At 40.7% G+C, this 21,197-nt stretch overlaps 1 protein-coding gene across 2 annotated transcripts in view; it reads left to right on the forward strand.

The window, feature by feature from the left end:
- Positions 1 to 4,896: 4,896 nt before the first annotated feature.
- reep5 (receptor accessory protein 5) overlaps positions 4,897 to 21,197 on the forward strand; it is a 38,972-nt gene continuing 22,671 nt past the window's right edge. The window contains exons 1-3 of one of the 2 annotated variants that reach the window (XM_038734102.1): positions 4,897 to 4,989; positions 12,412 to 12,491; positions 15,374 to 15,467. In XM_038734102.1, the coding sequence (XP_038590030.1) occupies positions 12,479 to 12,491; positions 15,374 to 15,467 (107 nt within the window). In that variant the 5' untranslated portion in view covers positions 4,897 to 4,989; positions 12,412 to 12,478. Of the gene's footprint in view, positions 4,990 to 12,411; positions 12,492 to 14,941; positions 15,140 to 15,373; positions 15,468 to 21,197 lie in introns of those variants that run through there. The other variant, XM_038734101.1, reaches the window with a different exon arrangement.

Genomic DNA, 21,197 nt, shown 5'->3' on the forward strand with positions numbered 1-21,197 from the left:
AGTTAATAAATCATACATTGTGATTTCTGGATTTTTTTTTGTCTCTCACAGTGGACATGCACCTACGATGACAATTTTCAAGTGGGAGAACTTGCAAAATAGCAGGGTGTTCAAATACTTATTTTCCTCACTGTATATGTATCTAATCCCAAATAGAGAGAATATTGAGTGAATTCAAATTAATGTAATCAGGCTAATTTTAACTGAAAAGCACTTCCTGTCAAGAATCCCCATGATGCATGGCGGTGAAGGGAGTTTTGTTAAAATTAGTACAAAGTTTACTTTGTGAATTATGTTTTTATTTTTTTTAAACGTGTCTGTTTAGAATATAATGTTTTGTGTTGGTAAATGTCATTCTTGTGGTGTTTTTTTCTATACAGTCTATGGTTTACTATTGAAACCAGGAGTGAAGTGCCTGTTTTATTTGATAAGTTCGGCTACACTGATTATTGATTTATAATCGAAAGCAATTCTCTTGTGTGGTCGAGTCTACAAGCAAATGACCATGGCCATGCAGGGGTCTCCTGCCTTGCTGGTGGCCTGGGTTGGCGGTAGTGATGTGCGATACCACTTAATTCCTATCCGATCCAATACCAAGTAATACCCAGGCTGGTATTGCCGATACCGATACCAATACTTTTTACATATTTTATTTCTAGTTTAATGTGACCTCCCCCCTCCTGTTTCTGTATTTATGAGAAATAATTTAATAATAATTTTATTATAATTAAATAATTTAATTATAATAAAATATCCTGCTCAGAACTGCCGCTTCATTACATCATCATATTATCGTGACAGACTTAATCTCAGATGTTTAGCAAAGTTTGCAGTGTTGCAAAAGTATTTCACTGTCTTTGCACACACATCACACAGAGCGTCATTGTTACCTTCACAGCTAAAATACAGCCAGACGTGACTGTTTTTACAGTCAGCCATAGTCAGTATTCAATCGTGGGAAATGTAAAGAGCTGCAAAGAAGAAGCTCCGTCACAGAGCCGTAGTGCAAGCATGACTTTGACACGCGGAAGGAAAAGTAGTTCCTATCAACCGAGTATAATTAGATCATCCTGGTGACAGTAAGATACTTATGATAAAACACACACTCACTCCAAATGACTGAGTTTAGTTATAGATCCTTTTACATGAGTATCGATCCTAGAGCAGGAAACATTGGTATGAGAAATATCGATACTTTAGGATCGATCTGCACGTCACTAGTTGGCGGCACACATGTTATCTTCCTTATGTGTATGATTAATACTCAATTATATCATTGATATATATAATTAAATTCATTTTTATTAGTACTATTTACACATTAGAGGGAGTTTATATTTTTCAAATCATCTCAATATTTTTGTTTAGGTTATAATTAATTCTGTACTGTTTTCAATTTGAATCTACTCATTTTAAATGGATAACAATTAAGGGTCTCGTTTAATTAATATTTACTCAATACCAAACATTGTGAAATTTAATTAATAATATTCTTTGTAATCTGTTGCCTCATTTTTATTGAGTAGATATGGTGTCTTTTGGGTATCTTTTCTTACAGTGTAGCTACACTTACTGTAGATGTGTAAAACCACATTTACTTCCATTTACCTTCACAGTAAATATACACGCAACACTTATTTGTGATTCGATTTCCAAAAGGGGAAAAAAGAAAAAAAAAATACTGTTATTGTTACAGCTGTAAGGGAGATGGATTCATTAAAGTACAGTTTAAATTTATTTAGGGATGAATCATCGTGCTGGTTTTCAAATTAAGGGAATTGAAGGAATATACTGCCTATATGCTGCTATAAAAAATAAATTTTTATTAGTGGATATGGTGGGGATAAACATACAGTAAGTCTTCATGTCAGTATCAGTGGTTAATTTTATAAAACAAATAATCAGCAATCATTAAACAGGATATTCCCCTAATATCCTCTCAAGCTTGCTGTTGAGGTTTTGAAACTCAAAACAGTTCACACTTGATTTTAGAATTTATTAGCAGTCACACACGTGTAGAGGAGGAGGACTGTAGAAAGATGAACTAAACTTGTTAAGCAAAACAACGTCCCGAAAAAGGAAGGAAGATGGACGGAAAAATAACGGCGCAACAGTTAGCTCCACAGCTAGCGCTGCCAGGCAAGTTCAACTTTTCCAATGCTAGTGAATGGCCGAGATGGATTAAGCGATTCGAACGCTACAGTATAGCATCAGGATTGGATAAACAATCGTCAGAGTTTCAAGTGAACGCCTTCATGTATGCAGCCGGTGATGATGCCGAAGATATCCTTAAACTGTTACCCCTCACGGACAAACAGAAGAAGTCCTTTGACGCGGTTACAGAGGCTTTCACGGCACACTGTAGCTGTGTTTCGACCTAAGGAACTATACCCCCAGAACCTTTGGAGGAACTCAATGTTTTTCCACCGGAGGGACCAGGGTCTAAACGTAGTTCTGGGGTCTTCATTTTACCCCCTAAAAGTCAACTGCTCGTCTCTTTTCCACCGTTGTTTGCAAACCAATAAATCACAATCAACAGTCAAATAGCCACAAAAGTCTCGCCAATGTCCGCGTGAGATTGTATGTTGGCATTAAAGAGGTGGTTTTAGGCTTTTTGGCTTTTTCCCTCTCCTTTATTGAGTTATATATCTTTTTTGTGCATGTAACAGGTTTGCAAAGTGAAAAAGTCCAAAGTCCAGCCCAAAGGGAGTTCCCATCTCCCACATAAAGCACTGCTGTGAACCGCTTGAAAACAGCTGGTTTGTAGTCCAGTCCTTCACTTTCTTTACTTGTGACGTCACAATGAAAACGCGTCATAAAGCTTGCCAAGCGGCTAGCGGGGTCAGGCACGCCCTCAAACCAAGCTAATCTGAGCGGAGGCCCTTTGGCTCGACTCGCCTTTGTTTGGTTTTCCATTGTAGAAATGTTGCACCTGTACCTGCTTCCAGGTACTTTTTTTCATATCACCTCACCTCCGTCGAGGTTCCAAGCGAGCTGAGGGATACTAAAATGTAACGTGAAAACACAACAGACTGCTGATTGTTCAGATAGAATATTCACTATTCACTGCATCATCATTGCTGCACCAGACAGAGGCCAGCAACAGAAAGTTTTATATTTTACAGTTTTCATATGGAATTTCATCACTAAATCCACTTCTGAGAAGTTTTGAGGTGAGAAATCAGCTGTGTAGATTTCAAATACTGACAGTTTTACGCGAAGTGATGGCGGAACAAAAATTTGCTTGAATATTTTTGGAGTTGAGGAGCTCAGCAAGTGGCTGCGGGGGAAGCCTGCTGTGACCCGCGGGAGGAGCGTGTGAGGCCGGCCAGCCGCCCGCTCACAGAGCCCTCTGCTCTCGCCGTCACACAGACCGCTGCAGCAACAACGGCAAAGCTGGAAGGTTTTATACCGCTTATCTGTCTTTACATTCTGAGGAATGTTGAAACGTTTTAACTTAAATAAAGAGAATGTGGATCGCAGGTGTGTGTGTCTCATTGAACGTTACGTCGCGGCAGTTGTGTGTGGCGTCGCTATGACGACAAGCTACGTACTATCTCTGGGTACTATCTGCAATGGAAAACGGAGCAGGGCCGAGTAGTCGAGTCTATCGATTTGCGCTATGGTAGCATTTTTCGGCAATGCAGCATAGATCATCAGAACACCGGCAACAGTTCAACGTTTAGTCCTAAAAGACAATGCAACTCCGACTCTGTTTGGGCCTGGAAATTTACAATCACAACCTGTAAGTTTGCTTTATTGGTTGTGAATTATATTTAAAATAAACACGGCAATGGAACTTCACAGACTGTTCAAGTGCGGAGTTGCTGTAAACGTTGGCTAACACAGCTAAAGTTATAGCTATAATGCTAACGTTACACCTGATGTGAAAGCTACTGAGCAAACGTTCAAATTGTTTGACCAGTTTTTATGTAAAGTTTAGTTGAAATATGATGATTTTTGTAGTGGTTTAAGGTAAGATGCGGAACAATGATGTTGTGTGGTTGTGGACACCTCAGGGTGACCCTCTGTCAATATCAGAGCATTCTGATGTAGGTTTTTAAAGTTACAGCCCTTGAAAGTGTCTAATATTTTTGCTATTCGCCAAGATTCAAATTGACGTAAAAAGGAAACTTCTTGTTTCCACTGACTCATTTCACTTCTCAGTGACAGCAGACCACCTCAGGGTGACCCTCTGTCAATATCAGAGCAATCTGATGTAGGTTTTTAAAGTTACAGCCCTTGAAAATGTCTAATATTTTCACTGAATTTGCTGATTTCAGATGGATGTTAAAAGAAAACGTCCTGATGTAGGTTTTCGGCAATCTGATGTAGGTTTTCAAAGTTACAACTTTAAAAACCTACATCAGATTGCTCTGATAATGACAGAGGGTCTCCCTGAGGTGGTCTGCTGTCACTGTGAAGTGAAGTGAGTTAGTGGAAACAGGAAGTTTCCTTTTTATGTCAATTTGAATCTTGGCGAATAGCGAAAATATTAGACACTTTCAATGGCTGTAATATTAAAACCAAACATCAGATTGCTCTGATATTGACAGAGTGTCTCCCTGAGGTGGTCTGCTGTCACTTTGAAGTGAAATGAGTCAGTGGAAACAGAAGGTTTTCTTTTTACATGAGTTCGAATCTTGGCTGAATGTAGTAAGCTTTCTGTGAGACTGTAATATTTTCTTTAGATACTTGTGGTGTCTTAAGCATTTATTTATTTATTCAGTCGTTTCTGCCACATCAATTGCATTATGTTCAGCAGAAGCTCACTTTTATTTTGAAATGTGCTGCGACACGATGTTACCGTAATGCCCAGAAAAAACACGCATCGCAAAACAGCGCGAGGGCTGGCTTGACTTCAGTCGTGCAGCGGTGTGTATACTGGGTCCTAAGTTGTTGTTTTAAGTTTTCATCAGTCAGGAGGTTTTTACACAGAGCCGAAGTTGGTCTCCTCTCCGAAACAAGCGGAACAGCTGATTACAGCAGGTAATTAAAGCTCGTTAAACATCACGTTCCTCCAACGCAGGCGGCCACAGATGTGAGTGCTGCAGCTGATCTGCGGCTTTTGGGGGCTGGAAATGTTTTAATAACCTTCCAAACTGTCGCGATTTTATTTTTGTGTTGCTTTCTCTGTGCTGGAGTTATTTTAAGAACTTTATCGCTTTATCTGTTTGTTTGGCTACTATTAAATGTGTAACGAACTTTATCGTGTATCTCTTCATTATACTCCCACAAAAAAAAGCTGCTTTAATGGTCAAGCTAAGCCTGTAGTTTTTCATTATATTCCAGTAAAATCTGATTTTCATTTATAAATGTTGCTCATGGAGAGTGGTTACAAATAATGATGCCTGTGCATCGCTTTGTATGGCTACAGCCTACGTCAGCTGGTTAATTTGCCTAATCTTCACAGGTCTTTAGACCGCGGTGGAAACGCACACAACAGTGGGCTGAAGGAACCTTTTAGTTCCTTGAAAAGAGATCTGGGGACTTAAAAGTCCCCGGTACCTTTGATCGAAAAGCGGCTTGTGTTAGCAAGCGGAACGTCATCTTCGATGCAGCACACTTCAACAGATGAAACCAAGAGCCTGGTGAGAGTGTTGAGTTCTTTATAACAGTGGTGCACACACTGGCCGGACACTGTGAATTTGGGGTCCTGAGAGAACAGTTAGAAAGGGACTGAATTGTGGTCGGCCTTAGAGATGCTAAGTTATCAGAAAGTCTACAGTTGGACGCTGATTTGACACTAACAAAAGCCATGACAAAGCAGTTAAACAGTGCAGTTAAATGGAGAAGCAACTGTTTTCAAATTGGATACTGGAGCAAGTGTTACAGCAATTCCAAGCAGCAGCTACTCCATTAAAAAGCATGGGACACTGCAACCGCCACTCACTGCTGTATGGACCAGGAAACTACAGACTGGAAGGACGCTTTAAAGGTGAGCTGAGTCACGAAAAGGTAACAACAGAACAAGACATTTATGTTGTTGAAGGTTTGACTAAGGCGCTACTGGAACATCCTGCTATAAAAGCACTCAAGCTAATAAGGCGTGTCCACACTGTACAAGCCTGGCAAGAGGATTTCAAGGCTCAGTACCCTACAGTGTTTTCAGGATTGGGAAAATTAAAGGAGCCCTACAAAATAGAACTGGAGCCAGGTGCTGTCCCTTAAGCTCTGTCATCCCCACGGCGCATGCCTCTACCACTGCGACACAAGGTGCAGGCGGAGTTGAAGCGCATGGAAGACATGGGGGTGATTTCAAATGTGACCCAGCCAAAGGCTCAGCCAGGAAAGATTTGGCTATGCGTGGACCTGACGCACCTGAACAAGTGGGTGTGGAGAGAGACACATTCACCCAGCAGTAGACCACACACTAGCCATGCTGGCCGGGGCAAAAGTGGTCACGAAGCTGGACGCAACCTCCGGTTTCTGGCAGGTCCCGTTGTCCGAGGAGAGCCAGCTCCTCACTACATTCATCACCCCATTCGGGCGATATGCATTTATTCGCCTGTCATTTGGGATCTCATCAGCCCCGGAGCATTTCCAGCGTCAAATGTCGCAGATGTTGGAAGGGTGCGATGGAGTGGTGTGTCATGTGGACGACATAGTCGTGTATGGAGAGGCATAGAGCAGCACAACGAGAGACTGCACCAGGTGCTGAAAAGACTGAGAGAAGAAGGGCTCAAGCTGAATGAAAAATGTGAGTTTACAAAAGATAACATCATGTTTGTGGGTCACTGTGTCACAGCAGGTGGCGTGACACCTGATCCAGATAAGGTCAGAGCCATCATGGAGATGCCTGTACCAAAGGGAGTGGAAAATGTGAGGAGAGTGATGGGGATGATGAACTATCTGGGCAAGTTTTTACCCCACCTTGCATCATACACCAGACCAATTAAAGACCTACTCTGTGAGAAGAACAAGTGGTGCTGGGGAGCGCCACAGAGGGAGGCGTTCCAGAGACTTAAATTAGAACTGAGCTCACCACGGGTGCTGGCCCCGTACTCAACCACAGCAGAGACTTGTGTGTTGGCAGACGTCTCATCCTTTGGCCTGGGGGCCGTTCTCAGCCAACAACAGAGTGATGGAACTTGGCGGCCCATCACATTCATCTCCAGAGGCCTGTCCAAGGCCGAAAAACATTATGCACAGATCGAAAAGGAGGCTTTGGCTGCGACGTGGCCATGCGAAAGGTTGAAACCTTACCTCCTTGGACTGAAGTTCAGGTTAGAGACAGACCATAAACCTCTAGTGCCACTCCTGAGTAAGGCGCTAGATGAACTCCCTCCCAGAGTGCTGAGATTCAGGCTGAGACTAATGAAGTTCATGTTTGACATTGTGCACGTGCCAGGCAAGTGCTTAATAACAGCACACATTATCAAGAGCCCCTGTAGGACACACACTCACACAGGAGGAAAAAGATAATGAGGCAGAGGTTAAAGTTTTTGTGGATGCTGTCATCCAAGGCCTCCCCGCCACTGAAACAAGACTGCAGGTAATAACAGAAAACTGACCCTGTGTGTGCAAAACTCATCAGATACTGCAAGACAGGCTGGCCTGAGAAAAATGCCCTTTCTCCAGAGCTGGGGCCATACTGGCCTGAGCGAGCGACACTAACATTAGCAGGACAGCTGCTTCTCAGACCAAAGAATCATCATTCCCCACGACATGAGACAAGAAATCCTCAACAACCTCCACAGTGGCCATCAAGGTATTTTCAAGTGCAGAGCGAGAGCACGCCAGTCTGTCTGGTTGGCAGGACTGTCCGTACACATCAGTCAGCTGGTGGAGAACTGTAACACATGCTCACAGCACAGGGCAGAGCTGACCACCCCGGTACAGGAGAGACCCTGGCAAAGAGTGGGAACAGACTTATTCTTCTGGGAGAAGAAGACTTATCTCCTTATAGTCGATTATTTCTCACCTTATATCGAAGTTGCCCACCTCCACATTGCCACAGTCATTGTAGCTCTGAAAGAGGCATTTAGCTGCCACGAGATAGCGTACACAGTTGTACCTCAAAAATGGACCACAATACAGCTGTGAGTTGTTCAGAGACTTTTCCACAGAGTATGGGTTTACGCACATCACAAGCAGCCCAAGATACCCGCAAGCGAATGGAGAGGCAAAGTGTGCGGTGGCAACCATAAAAGGACTGTAGAAAGGAGGAGGTGAGAAACTAAAAGCTCTGATGCCGTATCGAGCCACACCTCTGGAGTGTGGTTACTCCCCTGCACAACTCCTTATGGGTAGACAGCTACGCACGACCATACCTCAGGTTCCAGCATCCCTGCTTCCCCGCTGGCCAAACATCAGAGGGTTCAAGAAGGTTGAGAAGCGGTTGAAAGAAAAACAACAACTCCGCTACAACCTGCGTCATAGAGCCTGCCCGTATGTGACAACGTCAGGAAGAGTGTCACATCCGCCAGAGCGTCTGGACTTGTGAGAGACAAAAAAAAAAGCATTATTCTATAAATGTTCTGTTTTGAAATGTTCCTCTTGACTCGAATTTCTCGATAAGTGAGTATTTTTGACAGATGTCAGAGGGGGGGGGGTTCTACTGTTCTGTAAAGGGAACTAAAGTTTCAGGGTGACACACGGACTGTTATGAAGGTGACACATATGTTCCCAGTAAAGGTTCCTGCAAAGCATGCGCCAGCTCTCGGTGTCTTTATTCAGTACATGCACTCTGCGTACTTAACAAAACAGATGTGGGACACGGAAGGCGATGTTAAGATATCAGCTTAGGCTCTAATAACTTTGTCATGGGGCTGGCCCATGCCCTCATTTAAGCCAGTGGTAGCATTGGTTTTAGCATGCAAAGCTAACTTTAGCATGAGCATTAGCATAGGACTTTTAGCATTAGTATTACCTTTAGCATGTGGGCTAGCATCAATGTACACATGGCATTTCATTTCAGTTCATTTAAGTACTAGTTGAAAGAGTAGAAATCATGATTAGATAATTACAACACATACACAGTTAATTTCAAATCATTTATTTTAGGTTATTGGATTTAACCAAGGTCATCCAAATGTTTGCATGTTCCAGTGACCTGTTCCCATCTTCAAGCAGGGATCTGGGTCGAAGTGACAAACAGGAAGTGATGGAGTCTGGAGTAATTTATAGGGGGGAGGACCTGGAATGGTCCAAGTGTAAGCCAGTACAGAGGGGTGTACTGGAATACCAAAAGTTTTCTATTTTGAGAAGTTTGTTCAGCATCTAACATTTAATTTCTGGTTTTATAGTTGATATATTGTGTATTGATGTATCCAGAAATGTTTGGGAATGTTGAGGTAGCATAATGTTGTTTGACTGATCAATTCAATTAACTTTGGTTTGTCTTGTAGGAGGGGCTTCCAGTATAAAGGAAGGAGGCAGAGGCTCCTCTGGGCAGAACAGCTTTGGTCTGGAAAGGCACATGTGCTAGGGCCCAATAGTCAGGGCCTAATATAGGTTTTTTGTGTTGTTTAATATCAGTTTGTAATGATAATTTGAATAGTTTATGTTTAGTGTCCTTGTTGTTTGTTTTTATGTTTTTGATATATTTTTGTAATAATTCACCCTTGCACTACTGCACTTTCCACATGTCTGGTGAGGAAATAAATTGAAGCACCAGGTGAGGAACTCCTGAGTCCATGGGTGCTTCTCAAGTTTCTTATTTGTCGTTTCCTCAATCCTCGCTTGAATCGGAAGTTGTTCTGCCCCGCCATCGTGCAGACCGTCCCAAAGCTCTTATTTGCGCTCCGAGGAGCTATGAGCGAGGAACCACCACTGCATCCTTCGCGGAAGTGTTTTACTGGCCGACACGCCCTTACTGGGTAGCGGTTATATTGTTTGGACGCTGCAGCTTATCGGACTGATCTGGGTCCCGTTTCAGAAAGCGGGATTAGTGAAAATTCTGAGTATGTTAAGCCTGAGATGAGGGAAACTTTGGGTTTTACTTACTGTGGGCTCCATTTCTGCAGTAATCACTGTTTAATATGTAACCTATAAAACTGATCAATGAACAGCAATCTTTCATATTGTAGGCTAGTTGCACTGATTGGAACATTCCTATCGTATCGTCTAAAGCTTTACAGTCAGTTTGAACTAACCTGCTGGGTGTGACTGTGACTTTACAATCACAGGTTCACGAGTAAACTGTGTCTTATATTTGATCTATAGCCTACCTATTTTCATAATCAGGCAGCCGATTGCCACCGGCATTTTATCCCGTCGGGTTACAGCTTAATAAATATAGTCTTCCTATTTAAAATCGAATGTAATGGGCTGTAGCACTTTATCATCATTAAGGAAATTACAGTCTGAAATGGAAATATGTCCTTTAGTGAGTCTTCTGAAATAAAGAGACGTCTTTTAAGGGTTTTACTTTTTGCCAAGGGTCAGACAAACATACAGAGTGCAAAACAGTCTGCAGAGTCTAAGACAAAGAGCCAGTGAAGAGGCAGGTGACTTTATACTGTAAGGGTATTACGCAGCTATCCAAGGGAGGAAGGGAGTAGGGACCAGCTGTCCTGAGATGAAGGCCTATCAAGGACAGTCAGATAAGAAAACTCTCTAACGAGCATTTCCCATGGGAAACTTCACCTAGCTGTAACATAATAAAATAATCAAATACCACACAGTGAAACACTGGTCTATTCTGATGAAGCATGCAGGGTGAACACAGTTCAGTAAACACAGTAAAATATCAAATTTCCATCACAAGTCTGGTAGATGATGAATGAGCAACGCTGTGTATAGCCTAAAACGCATTCAATCTTCTTCCACTCCTGCGCTTTAGCGCCTATCAGGGTCCGCGTTGGCAGCATTCATATTTCTAGCTCCACCCGATTAAAATGGAAGCTCTGCCTTTATTGGTGCGTTCCATTTGACATGAGAAGTCGGAATTTCCGAGTTCAAAGGTCAAAATTTCAAAGGGAACGCCCCCTTAAGTCAGAATCCCGACTTCGGAAGTCGGGAGAATCGCCCCACCCCGACTTCGTAATCCAAGATGGCTGTCGGGGTATCAACAGTTAGTGAAAGCTGTAGTTTATACTATTTATTAGCACTTCTGTGTACTTGTGTCTCATAGAAATGTTCGTACACAAAGTGCTGTCTAACAGCTGTCTGTGGTCGTGTTGCTACAGTGTTTAGTAAAGTGAGTAAATACCGCACAATGTTTTTTTTTTATCAACCGGCATATCAATAGCTAACCTGGCTAGTTGTGAACAACGGCCGTCTGAGTGAGGTTTTCCGACTTGTAACTGGAACACCGTCAACTTGGGTGTGACGTCATTCCGACCTCCAACTTCCGAGGTAAATGGAACGCACCATATTTACCCATTGCAATGGCGAATTGTAGTATCGGAGCTCCATTGATGATGGTTTTTTTTCATCCCCACGCACGCGCTTCAATCAGGCTCAACATACTCAGAGTTGACTGAACTTATTCTGATCAGCTGTTGTGGAACCGAAAATTCAGAGTTTCCCACCTCAGGCTCAATCAACCCAGTGCGTTTTCATAATTTATCGTAATTTCTATTCGGTCACGTGAGGCTGGTCGTTTAGTCCAAATAGATGACTATAAACATAGTAAACAAGTTAGGAGTGGGACAAGTCACTAAACTGCACTTAAGACTCTAATGAAGCAAGCAAAGGAAAATAAAGCCGATATAAAATAAATCAGAATTAATAAATATAAATGCAGATAATATGAGCATTGTGCCAGTAGAAAAAAGTACGCAAAGACATCAAAGCTGAAGTTCACCGTATTTGCCAGTAAGTCTGCTCAGAGGTGAAGGAAAAACGTTGTTCACAGACTGGGTAAGAGGGATCACAACAAAGGGAAACATCGAGTCGTCATTATGCAGTTCTCCTCTCGCACCCAGAGAGATACTGTATGGAAGGCAGCTAAAACATCCACGTTCCTGAAGGACAACAACCTGCGGTTTGCAGAGGATCACACCCCAACTGAACTGGAAAGAAGACACTCTGGCCTCTGGTTAAGGAGGGCCGTGCTGCTGGCAAAACGGTGTATTTGCTAATGGCACTGAGATTCCCCTGCCAGCCATTACCACAGTGAGCACCTAGTATGGTAGCAGTGTCTACTGGTTCCAGAATCTGCCATGTGAAGTTGAGCTAGATCTCATTAAGCAACTTTCTAATCTGCATTTTGAGCTCTTTAATACTATGGCAGGTTCTCCTATGCTGTTATCTAAATCCAACCGAGTCTGTGAACAGGCCTGTGAACTGTTATAGGGAATTCTCACTCATTTTATATCTTGAGGTGTTATTTTTTTTTTGACATCTTTATGTCTTTATCTTTTCTTTCTTTTAATGCCAGGGGTCTGAGAAATAATTTGAATTGCAAAGCAGTTTTCTTATTTATCAAGAAGTTTAAAAGTGATTTCTGTTTTCTGTTTCTAGTCTCACTGCACCAAGTACGACTTGCCTTTTTGGAGGACTCAGTGGGGCAAGGACTTATGGGGAGCTCATGGATCTAAAAGGTCAGCTGGTGTTACTATTTTGAAAGACAACTTTTCTGGTGAGATTATTCACCATTGCAACGACCCACACGGACACTTTATCATTATGGTGCTCTCTTTTTGTCAAAAAACACTTATTATAATTAACATCTACGGTTACAATACTTGCTCTGAAAATGATGCTTTGTTGGATATACTAGAAGAAAAAACACTTTACTTGTTGAACAAGTTCCCTAATTCTTTTTTGATTTTTGGACTTTAATGTTGTATTAAACAGTTATTTGGATAGATTTCCACCAAAGAGATCCAATCTAACCAACTCGCACCTTAAAGATCTCATGGAGAAATTTTATCTAATCGATCCATGGAGAGAAAAATTTCCTTTATCTAAATCTTACACCTGGAGCTCCAAAGACCTCTCCAAACAATCTCGACTTGACTATTGGCTTGTCTCTCAGAAATTTGACTTGGACAATATACACATTTATGTCCATGCTGCTCCCTTCTCTGACCATAAGGCAATTATTTTGAAGATTAAGGTTTCTACTGCTCTACATATTCCTAGAGCCTTTTGCTGGCAGCTTAATAATAGCCTTCTTTTACATAAAAATGTCATAAATGATATTACAAATCTAATCAAGTCTCACTGGGAAGAAGCCTGTAAGAAAACGTTATTTGGTCAACAATGGGAGAAATTTGAAATAGGCTAATATATGGCAGCAACTTAGCTAAACTTAGACGACAGGAAGAAGATAGGCTGTTATGTCAAATTGCATCGTTATCTGATAAGACTACCGAAAACCTTTCTCAGGAGGAGTTACTCCAGCTTAGTGAATGCCAAAACAAGTTAGATGAATTCTACAGACAAAAGGCCCAGGGGGTAGATCAAGAAGGAAGTGGTTGGAAGAAGGTGAGCAAACTCTTCTTATTTTTTTTGTTTAGAAAAATCCAAACTTAAATTAAAGCTGCAAGCAGCATTGGGTGTAGCGTGTCGAGGTGTGAGGCGGCCACGTTGCAGATTCTGGAGCTCTGCCAGTGTGGCTGTGAATTTCCAACAGGCTTCGGACGCTGAACAAACCTGTTAATCATCACTTCCTGTGTCCCCTTTATGGCGCTACATAGCACTACGACTATAAATGAACATGCAGATGTGTTCGGGGCGGGACTGTTATCAAGCACGTAAAGTTTGGTGCAGATGTGAGCATGTACACTGAAGTTATAACAACTTCCTGTTTCACGGCGAATCATCAATTTTGGACGCCACGGACACGCCCATTGATGAAAACTCACAAATAGCACAAATTTTCATCGTCAATGCCTTTAGAAGGCACAGCAGAAATTTAAAGTCGATCCGACTAAATCCCTAGGAGGAGTACGTTAAAATTGCCGTAAAATTCAAAATGGCCGACTTCCTGTTGGGTTTAGGGCATCGCTCCAAGAGGCTTTTTGGTACGTCTGGACATGATACATGTGCCACAGAAATTTCGAATCATCGATTTTGGACGCCACGCCACAGGCACGCCGTTCCATGAACGCCTCACCATTCGCACAACTTTTAATGGGTTTAGACAGTGGGACAGTTATCAAGCACATAAAATTTTGTTCAGATGTGAGCATGTACACTAAAGTTACAACAACTTCCTGTGTCGTGGCGAAGAGTTGGTTTTTGACGCCACGCCAGGGACACGCCCATTTTATATGAAGTTCCATAATGAACTGACCCCCTTTCTTTTCAATCTCATTTCTGAAAGTATTTAATTTGGAAGGCTGCCACCTACATTATCGCAAGGCCTTATCACCCTCATCCCAAAACCCCCAAAAAGACTTACTTTTGATAGAAAACTGGTTCCCTATCTGTTTGCTCAATAACGACTACAAAGTATTTGCTCTTATTCTTGCCAATAGAATTAAAACGACCTTAACCACAATAATTGACGAATCACAGTCAGGGTTTATGTCTAACAGACAAATTTAAAACAATGTTAGGCTGGTTCTGGATCTATTAGATTACTCGGAACTCATTATTTTAGCTAAAATCCACATTCACAAAAGTAAATTTTGCAACCGCAAACCTGTATTTACGAGTGAATTGCAACAATACATACAAACTATTCAGCACTCTTCAAACCCCAAAGCCTTAAGGACTCTCGATATATGTAAACTTCTTAATTACCTGAACTGCTAATTACTTTCTTTCTTTTTCTTTTTTTAAATTTATATATTAACCCCTGGTCTATGTTTGCACTTTGTACTTGCTTTTGAATTGCAGAGGAAAAGAAAAAAGAAAAAGAGAGACTTGAGAAGCACCTCATGTCTCCTCCTTCCACCATGGGGCTAAACATTACCAACGTGATGAGAAAGTATCTAGTTTTATGACTAAAGGATAATGACCTAAACCCCGTGCTATTACTTTGAAGCCTGTGGCCGGAGTTTGTATTGTACATCCTGTCTGACTCCACGCTTCCGAGCTCCGTATTGGTTTGAGGGTGTCGCAGTTTGATTCAGAACATTTTCGTAATTCATCAGCATCGCTAAAGAAGGAAGTGCAGCCATGGCGCAGGGACTCAGAGAAAGATTTGAAAAGTTTCTTCATGAAAAGAATCTCGTGACAGATTTGCTGGCAAAAGTAGAGGCAAAAACTGGAGTAAGCAGGACGTACATCGCTCTCGGTGAGTGTTGACAGGGACAGGGATGGAATAGAAAACAGTAAGAGACCGAGTGCACTGCAGAGGAAAAGATAGCCTGTAGCCTAAAGGACGGCTCGTGGCATTCAGCCGCATTTACCTTTAATCATAATCTAACTGAAAGAAACGAAATATTGCTGTTGTTTTATGATAGTAGTAGCTAATTGTTGTAATATGCATGGCCTATAATATGTTCTATATAATATATATTTGTTCCAGCTGTGATCGGTATCATCGCAGTTTACTTGGTCATCGGTTACGGAGCCTCCCTACTGTGTAACCTCATCGGCTTTCTTTATCCAGCCTACATATCGTAAGTGTATTATTCTCAGTCATGGAGGGGCCTGCCTAGCACCCCACCCAGCACACACACACACACACACACACACACAAAATCGATCGAACTTAAACCACCCAACTTAACTTATTATTATTATTATTATATTATCAGCTAAGTGAATGCATGTAGTGTGATGCAGTCTTCAGTAAGTCGCTGTTATATTTTTGAATGAATGCTTTTGGATGATTTCTACCCACTAATGCAGGCATCTATTATCAGCATTATTTCCTCACACTTGACAAAGCTCCTCCAGAGACATTATACAACTGAGTAGTACTCAGTAATAGTAAATTGATTGTCTTTAAAATTTGTTGAGATAATCACGACTTGACTTGATTAAAAATAAAAAATATGTGGTTCAGATATTCATTTATAAGATGCAGGCAGAGAAAACAATTTAATTATCTTGTTCACTGAAGTTAGGAAACAGTTATCATGATGTAATCACAACACTACTTCCATTCTCCTCTGTAACGACTGTAAAACGACTTTAAAATATTGTTGACTCATCCTGCATTCGGGGCGTGTATGAGCATCCAATGAAAAGCTTTCTCAGTTTTTATGAGGAAGCATAGTGTTTCTGGTGGTGACAGGGCCCGACTGATGATACTTGATGGTGACAATATTTTCTGGTTCTCTCTAATGTGCCTCGATGGTCAATGACGTGACGCCAACATTTTCTGTCCAACTGGATTTTTTTCATTTAAAAAAAGTTTGAAAGCATAAAAACATACCATATAAATACAGGACCTCTCCCATATATGTACTCATTTTAACTTTTTTTTAAAAATTAGTTTTTTGTAATTTTTCGGATAATTGAAGTGTTAAAATGTCATGCGAATAATATACGAATTTGCCAAGGACCCACTGAAACAGCAAGTAGGTTTGTTCTGAACTCTGTAAAATTGTAATAACTTTGCCACTTTTGGATATCATGTGGTATGACCAAAGAAAAACATTTAATATAAAGTTATTTCTACCAATATTTGTTTTGATTATAAATTTTCTGGAGTCCTTTTGTAGGAAGCCCGCTTGATTTGTTTAGGTGGCCTATTCTGTGCCTATAAATTTTGACTGAAGTATAAAGTATCATGTGGTGCGACCATTGCAGAGTGTTTTCCATGATAGGCAATTTAGTCTTTGTCCTTTTATATTCAATTGATGACTTTTACATATAAAGTACTTTTATTGTAGTATGATTTGGAATACATTTTTCTGCAATTTGACACACTCTTCCTTGTATTTCAGAACAACGGATTATTTTTAGTCTTTGTACAATATCATGAGAAAAATGCAATATATATATATATATATTTAAAGCTTGTAGTTTCACTTTGGTAACTATGCAACATTAGTAATATTTAATTATTAATAACTGTTGCCACTGCCAAGTAAAGAAAAACTGCTTGCCATAGACAGCATGTTAATTCTGACTCTGCAGCAAGAGCGGAGTCGCTAAAAGAAGCAAAAAATGTATCTTAAATAAAATTTTAAATGAAAACTAAATGAAGCAACATGTTGGTCTTGTGTGAGCGACCTCTATTGGCTGTGTAGGCTGTGTCAAACCCAAGACTTTCACACAGGAGAACCATGTTCGATTTCCCTGTGAAATCAAGTAAATGTAGAGTTATTTTCAGTTTTAAGCTAACTTTAGCCTTAACAAAATGTAGCAAAGCATTTATTTCAACGGAAATGGTAGCGCACTGGACTTTAAATATGGCTTTTAAATATGGCTGCTGATTGGGTAACACCTCTGACACACCCAATAAACGAAAAAAAACATACTTACAGTTAACACCACATGCCTGCAGTTGATGAAATTGGATTAAATCTATTGTTAAGTAATATGTTTGTTCAAAACAAAGCCGTGAATGTGTACTGCACGAAAATAAATGTTTGTAATGTGATTTTCATCAAAACAGTGTTTATGAAAGGGCTGACCCCAAATAGTCGAAGATTCGATGCTTCGATGGGCGGAGCCTGATTCGACTGTCAATCCCACAGTCGAAGCTTCGCAGTGAAACAAGGATCATGCCATTTTGGCGATATGGGGGTGCTCAACGTCTGATTTTACATAGAACTACCAGTTTTCTCCCAATAAGTTAATATACAGCCTATTACAATATACATTTCAACGTTTAATGCCGTAAATAAATATGTAAAAAGAATAAAATTTTCAATAAATGTTTTTGAAGAATAAATCCAAAATTGTAACCCTAACCCTGGGTCGTCAGTGCGCATGTGTATGCGTAGCGTGTATGTGTGTAGTGGTAGTGGAGGAACACTTGCTCAAGAGACCGATCCCCAGCTTCACAGTGTTATGCCGAGTTGTTCGCTCCTCGTGAGACTTTTGGATAATTTATCACCATTGATGAACCACATAAAGAATATTTTATAGTTTTTAAATAGCTGGCTACTTGAAATAGACACGCGGGGAACTGCAACGTGCATGTAGTTGACGGCAGCAGTAATGCACGTAAAAGTCTGCACAAGACTTGTGAATGCCTCAGTTTAGCTGGAAATTTACATTGTAAGTTGAATGAATAGAGACTGCAACTCTGCAGCTTCTCAAGATTAAAGCGGAGCTACCGTGTGTAAAATATCTCATTCCTGTGACTGAAATATTAATTACTGATGCAGTATGTTTAAGTGAATGGTATTTTTTAAACATTTGTATTAGTTTCATGTGATTTACAGAGAAATGAATGAATGAATGAATGAACTACATTAAAGAATGGGACTGTGACATTATAGAACAAAAATATGAGATCATTATTTACAAAAACCCATAAGAAAAGCAAATACATTGTATCTGAAACCTTTTATATTACTGAGAACTTGTAAAAACTGTTAAGCATGTTAAGGAAAATAATTAATTAAAAAAATAAATTATGGTCACACCACATGACATTTTGTAAGGCCACAGTCTATGTAGCTGAAAAAACACTAAAATCTTTTATTTTTAAAAATTACATTAATTTATGTGTACACAGCATTCTTAATGTTTGAACAACTGCAATAAATATTTTCATTTTTTGTATTTTAAAATTGGCCCGTTGAAAATCCTTATACGCCATTTTCTGTGAATTATGGAGTTTCCTGATGGACAGATACTTGTTGCTGAAATAACCGCTAACTGCTGCTAACTAGCTGTCATTATATAATTAGCTGCAAAACTAGTGGTCAGATTAGCTTAATCTGCCCTTACTGAGCTCCGAGCTCCAGGGGATTGTTAGTGTTTACCATAGACTGTGTAAAGATGTTTACACAAGCACTTGAGGGTTTCATGCCAGGTGCGGGGGGACCCAGCAGGGAATGATGGCGGGGAGTGGCGCCTGATTGGTAACTGGAGCCGGGCAAGCGCTCAGCAGCCTCTTGTGAATGCGGCATGAAGAGGACAGAACACAGCCTCAAATACCAACAAGGAATCCGGTATCGAGATGATTTACATAGCTTTTGATGGACGTAAGATCTTGATGGATAGCTTCACTTTTTGCTAATCCGTTGAGTGTTGCTAAGTGCACATTATCTGTTTGTATCTGTAGCTAGTTAGCTTGATTAGCCGTGCAGCTTGTGGTCCTATTAGTTTGACTCACCCCCGGGATACCAAAGGCCAAATCCAGAAAGAAAACCACTACGGTATTCTCTATCGCCAAACTGGCCTCTGTTGGTCTGAGGCTATGTACGGTAATAATAAAATTTCAAATTAAACAAACATACATTCTTAGCTATACATTTATGAGAGTTTAGCAATTTAATCTTCACAAGTGTGTAGGTATGGTTTAATTAGATTTTATTGACAGCTTGTCTCCCTGGCAACCAAACCAAACAACCCAACAATTTATTTAGTGGGATATTTAGTTTGACAATGCTGTACACTCTCTAGCTTTTTTTCTGGAGCTCTTAACAGTATAGTACTGTATGATCTTCATCAGTTGATGGCCCTTGCTCAATGTTGAATTTTAACATTTTGTAGAGGGTAGATTTATGAAACCTACCACAAAATACTGAGAATTAAAAATTTTGCATCATTACATTTTTCTTTCAAATCAGTATATTTGCAGGGTATTACATATATTAATTAATTCAGAAGTTATTGTAACTTCAGTCTACATGCTCACATCTGCACCAAATTTGGAATACATTATGAGAGTCCTGTCCTGAACACATCCATATGCCAATATTCACTCAAAGTCATAGCGCCACTTGCTAGCAATAGGAAATGACACCTACCATGTACTACTCCGAGCAGGTTGGACATATGAACTTCAAAACTGGAAACCCTTAACACATTGATGAGGCCATGTAGTAAAACTTGTGGTAAAAATTTTCGGTAAAGTGCCATGCTTCGCCCTGACACAGGAAGTTGTTGTAACTTTACTGTACATGCTCAGATTTGTACGAAATTTTACACATTTAATAAGAGTCCCGCCCTGAGCACATCTACATGCCAACATTCACCCATGGTCATAGCGCCACCTGCTGGCAACAGGAAATGACTTTTAACGAAGCAACCCCTGTGGCACGTTTCACCTACATGTATGAAATTTCTATGGCACATGTATCATGTCCAGACGTACCAAAAAGCCTCTTGGAGCAATGCCCTAAACCCAACAGGAAGTCGGCCATTTTGAATTTTACGGTCAATTTTTGGAGTATTTACACACTCCATACTTTAACTCCTCCTCCTGGGGGTTTAGTCCGATCAACTTCAAATTTCTGCTGTGCATTCTAAATGCATTGACGATGAAAGGTTGTGCTTGGTGTCCAAGATCAACTCTTTGCCATGACACAGGAAGTTCAATAGGGACCTCGCACGTTTCGTGCTCGGGCCCTAATAATCTCTTCAGTTTCAATAGGGACCTCACATGTTTCGTTATGGGCCCTAATAATCCCTTCAGTTTCAATAGGGACCTCACACGTTTCGTTCTTGGGCCCTAATAATCCCTTCAGTTTCAATAGGGACCTCACACGGTTCGTGCTCGGGCCCTAAAAATAATCCCTTCAGTTTCAATAGGGACCTCACACGTTTAGTGCTCGGGCCCTAAAAATAATCCCTTCAATTTCAATAAGGACCTCACACGTTTTGTGCTCGGGCCCTAAAAAATAATCCCTTTAGTTTCAAAACGTCACACGTTTTGTGCTCGGGCCCTAAAAAATAATCCCTTTAGTTTCAATAGGGACCTCACACGATTCGTGCTCGGGCCCTAAAAAATAATCCCTTTAGTTTCAATAGGGACCTCACACGATTCGTGCTCGGGCCCTAAAAAAGAATCCCTTTAGTTTCAATAGGGACCTCACACGATTCGTGCTCGGGCCCTAATATTAAATGTCCTAGAGTTCGTCTTTCTCTGCTGTACCTTCCATTTGATACTGGGGGGCTGAAATGTCCAAATCTTTATTGGTCATTTCTTTTCATGACTAACTATTACCTTACGCATTTATTACACATTTATTTTCCTCCCACTGTCACAGTCGCATGTGCTACTTGGTGCCTAGAGAGAAGCATTCTTACTGTACTGTATTAATCATTTTCAAATCGAAATTACTATTTGAAAGAACACAATTAGGTAATCGTGAAGACAGCGATTTAAATGTAGGTTAATCATACAGCGCTTCTGACCCGTTTTAAACAGTCATGCAGAATTCATTCCGTTGTCATTCTTGTGTGACAGAGGGTAGAAAAATCCTTCCACAGCATTT

This window comes from Micropterus salmoides, unplaced genomic scaffold (genome assembly GCF_014851395.1).
Source record: "Micropterus salmoides isolate LMB-PRFRI ecotype aquatic unplaced genomic scaffold, ASM1485139v1 Ms_hic_scaffold_20, whole genome shotgun sequence".
In the NCBI taxonomy this organism is placed as follows: Eukaryota; Metazoa; Chordata; class Actinopteri; order Centrarchiformes; family Centrarchidae; genus Micropterus; species Micropterus salmoides.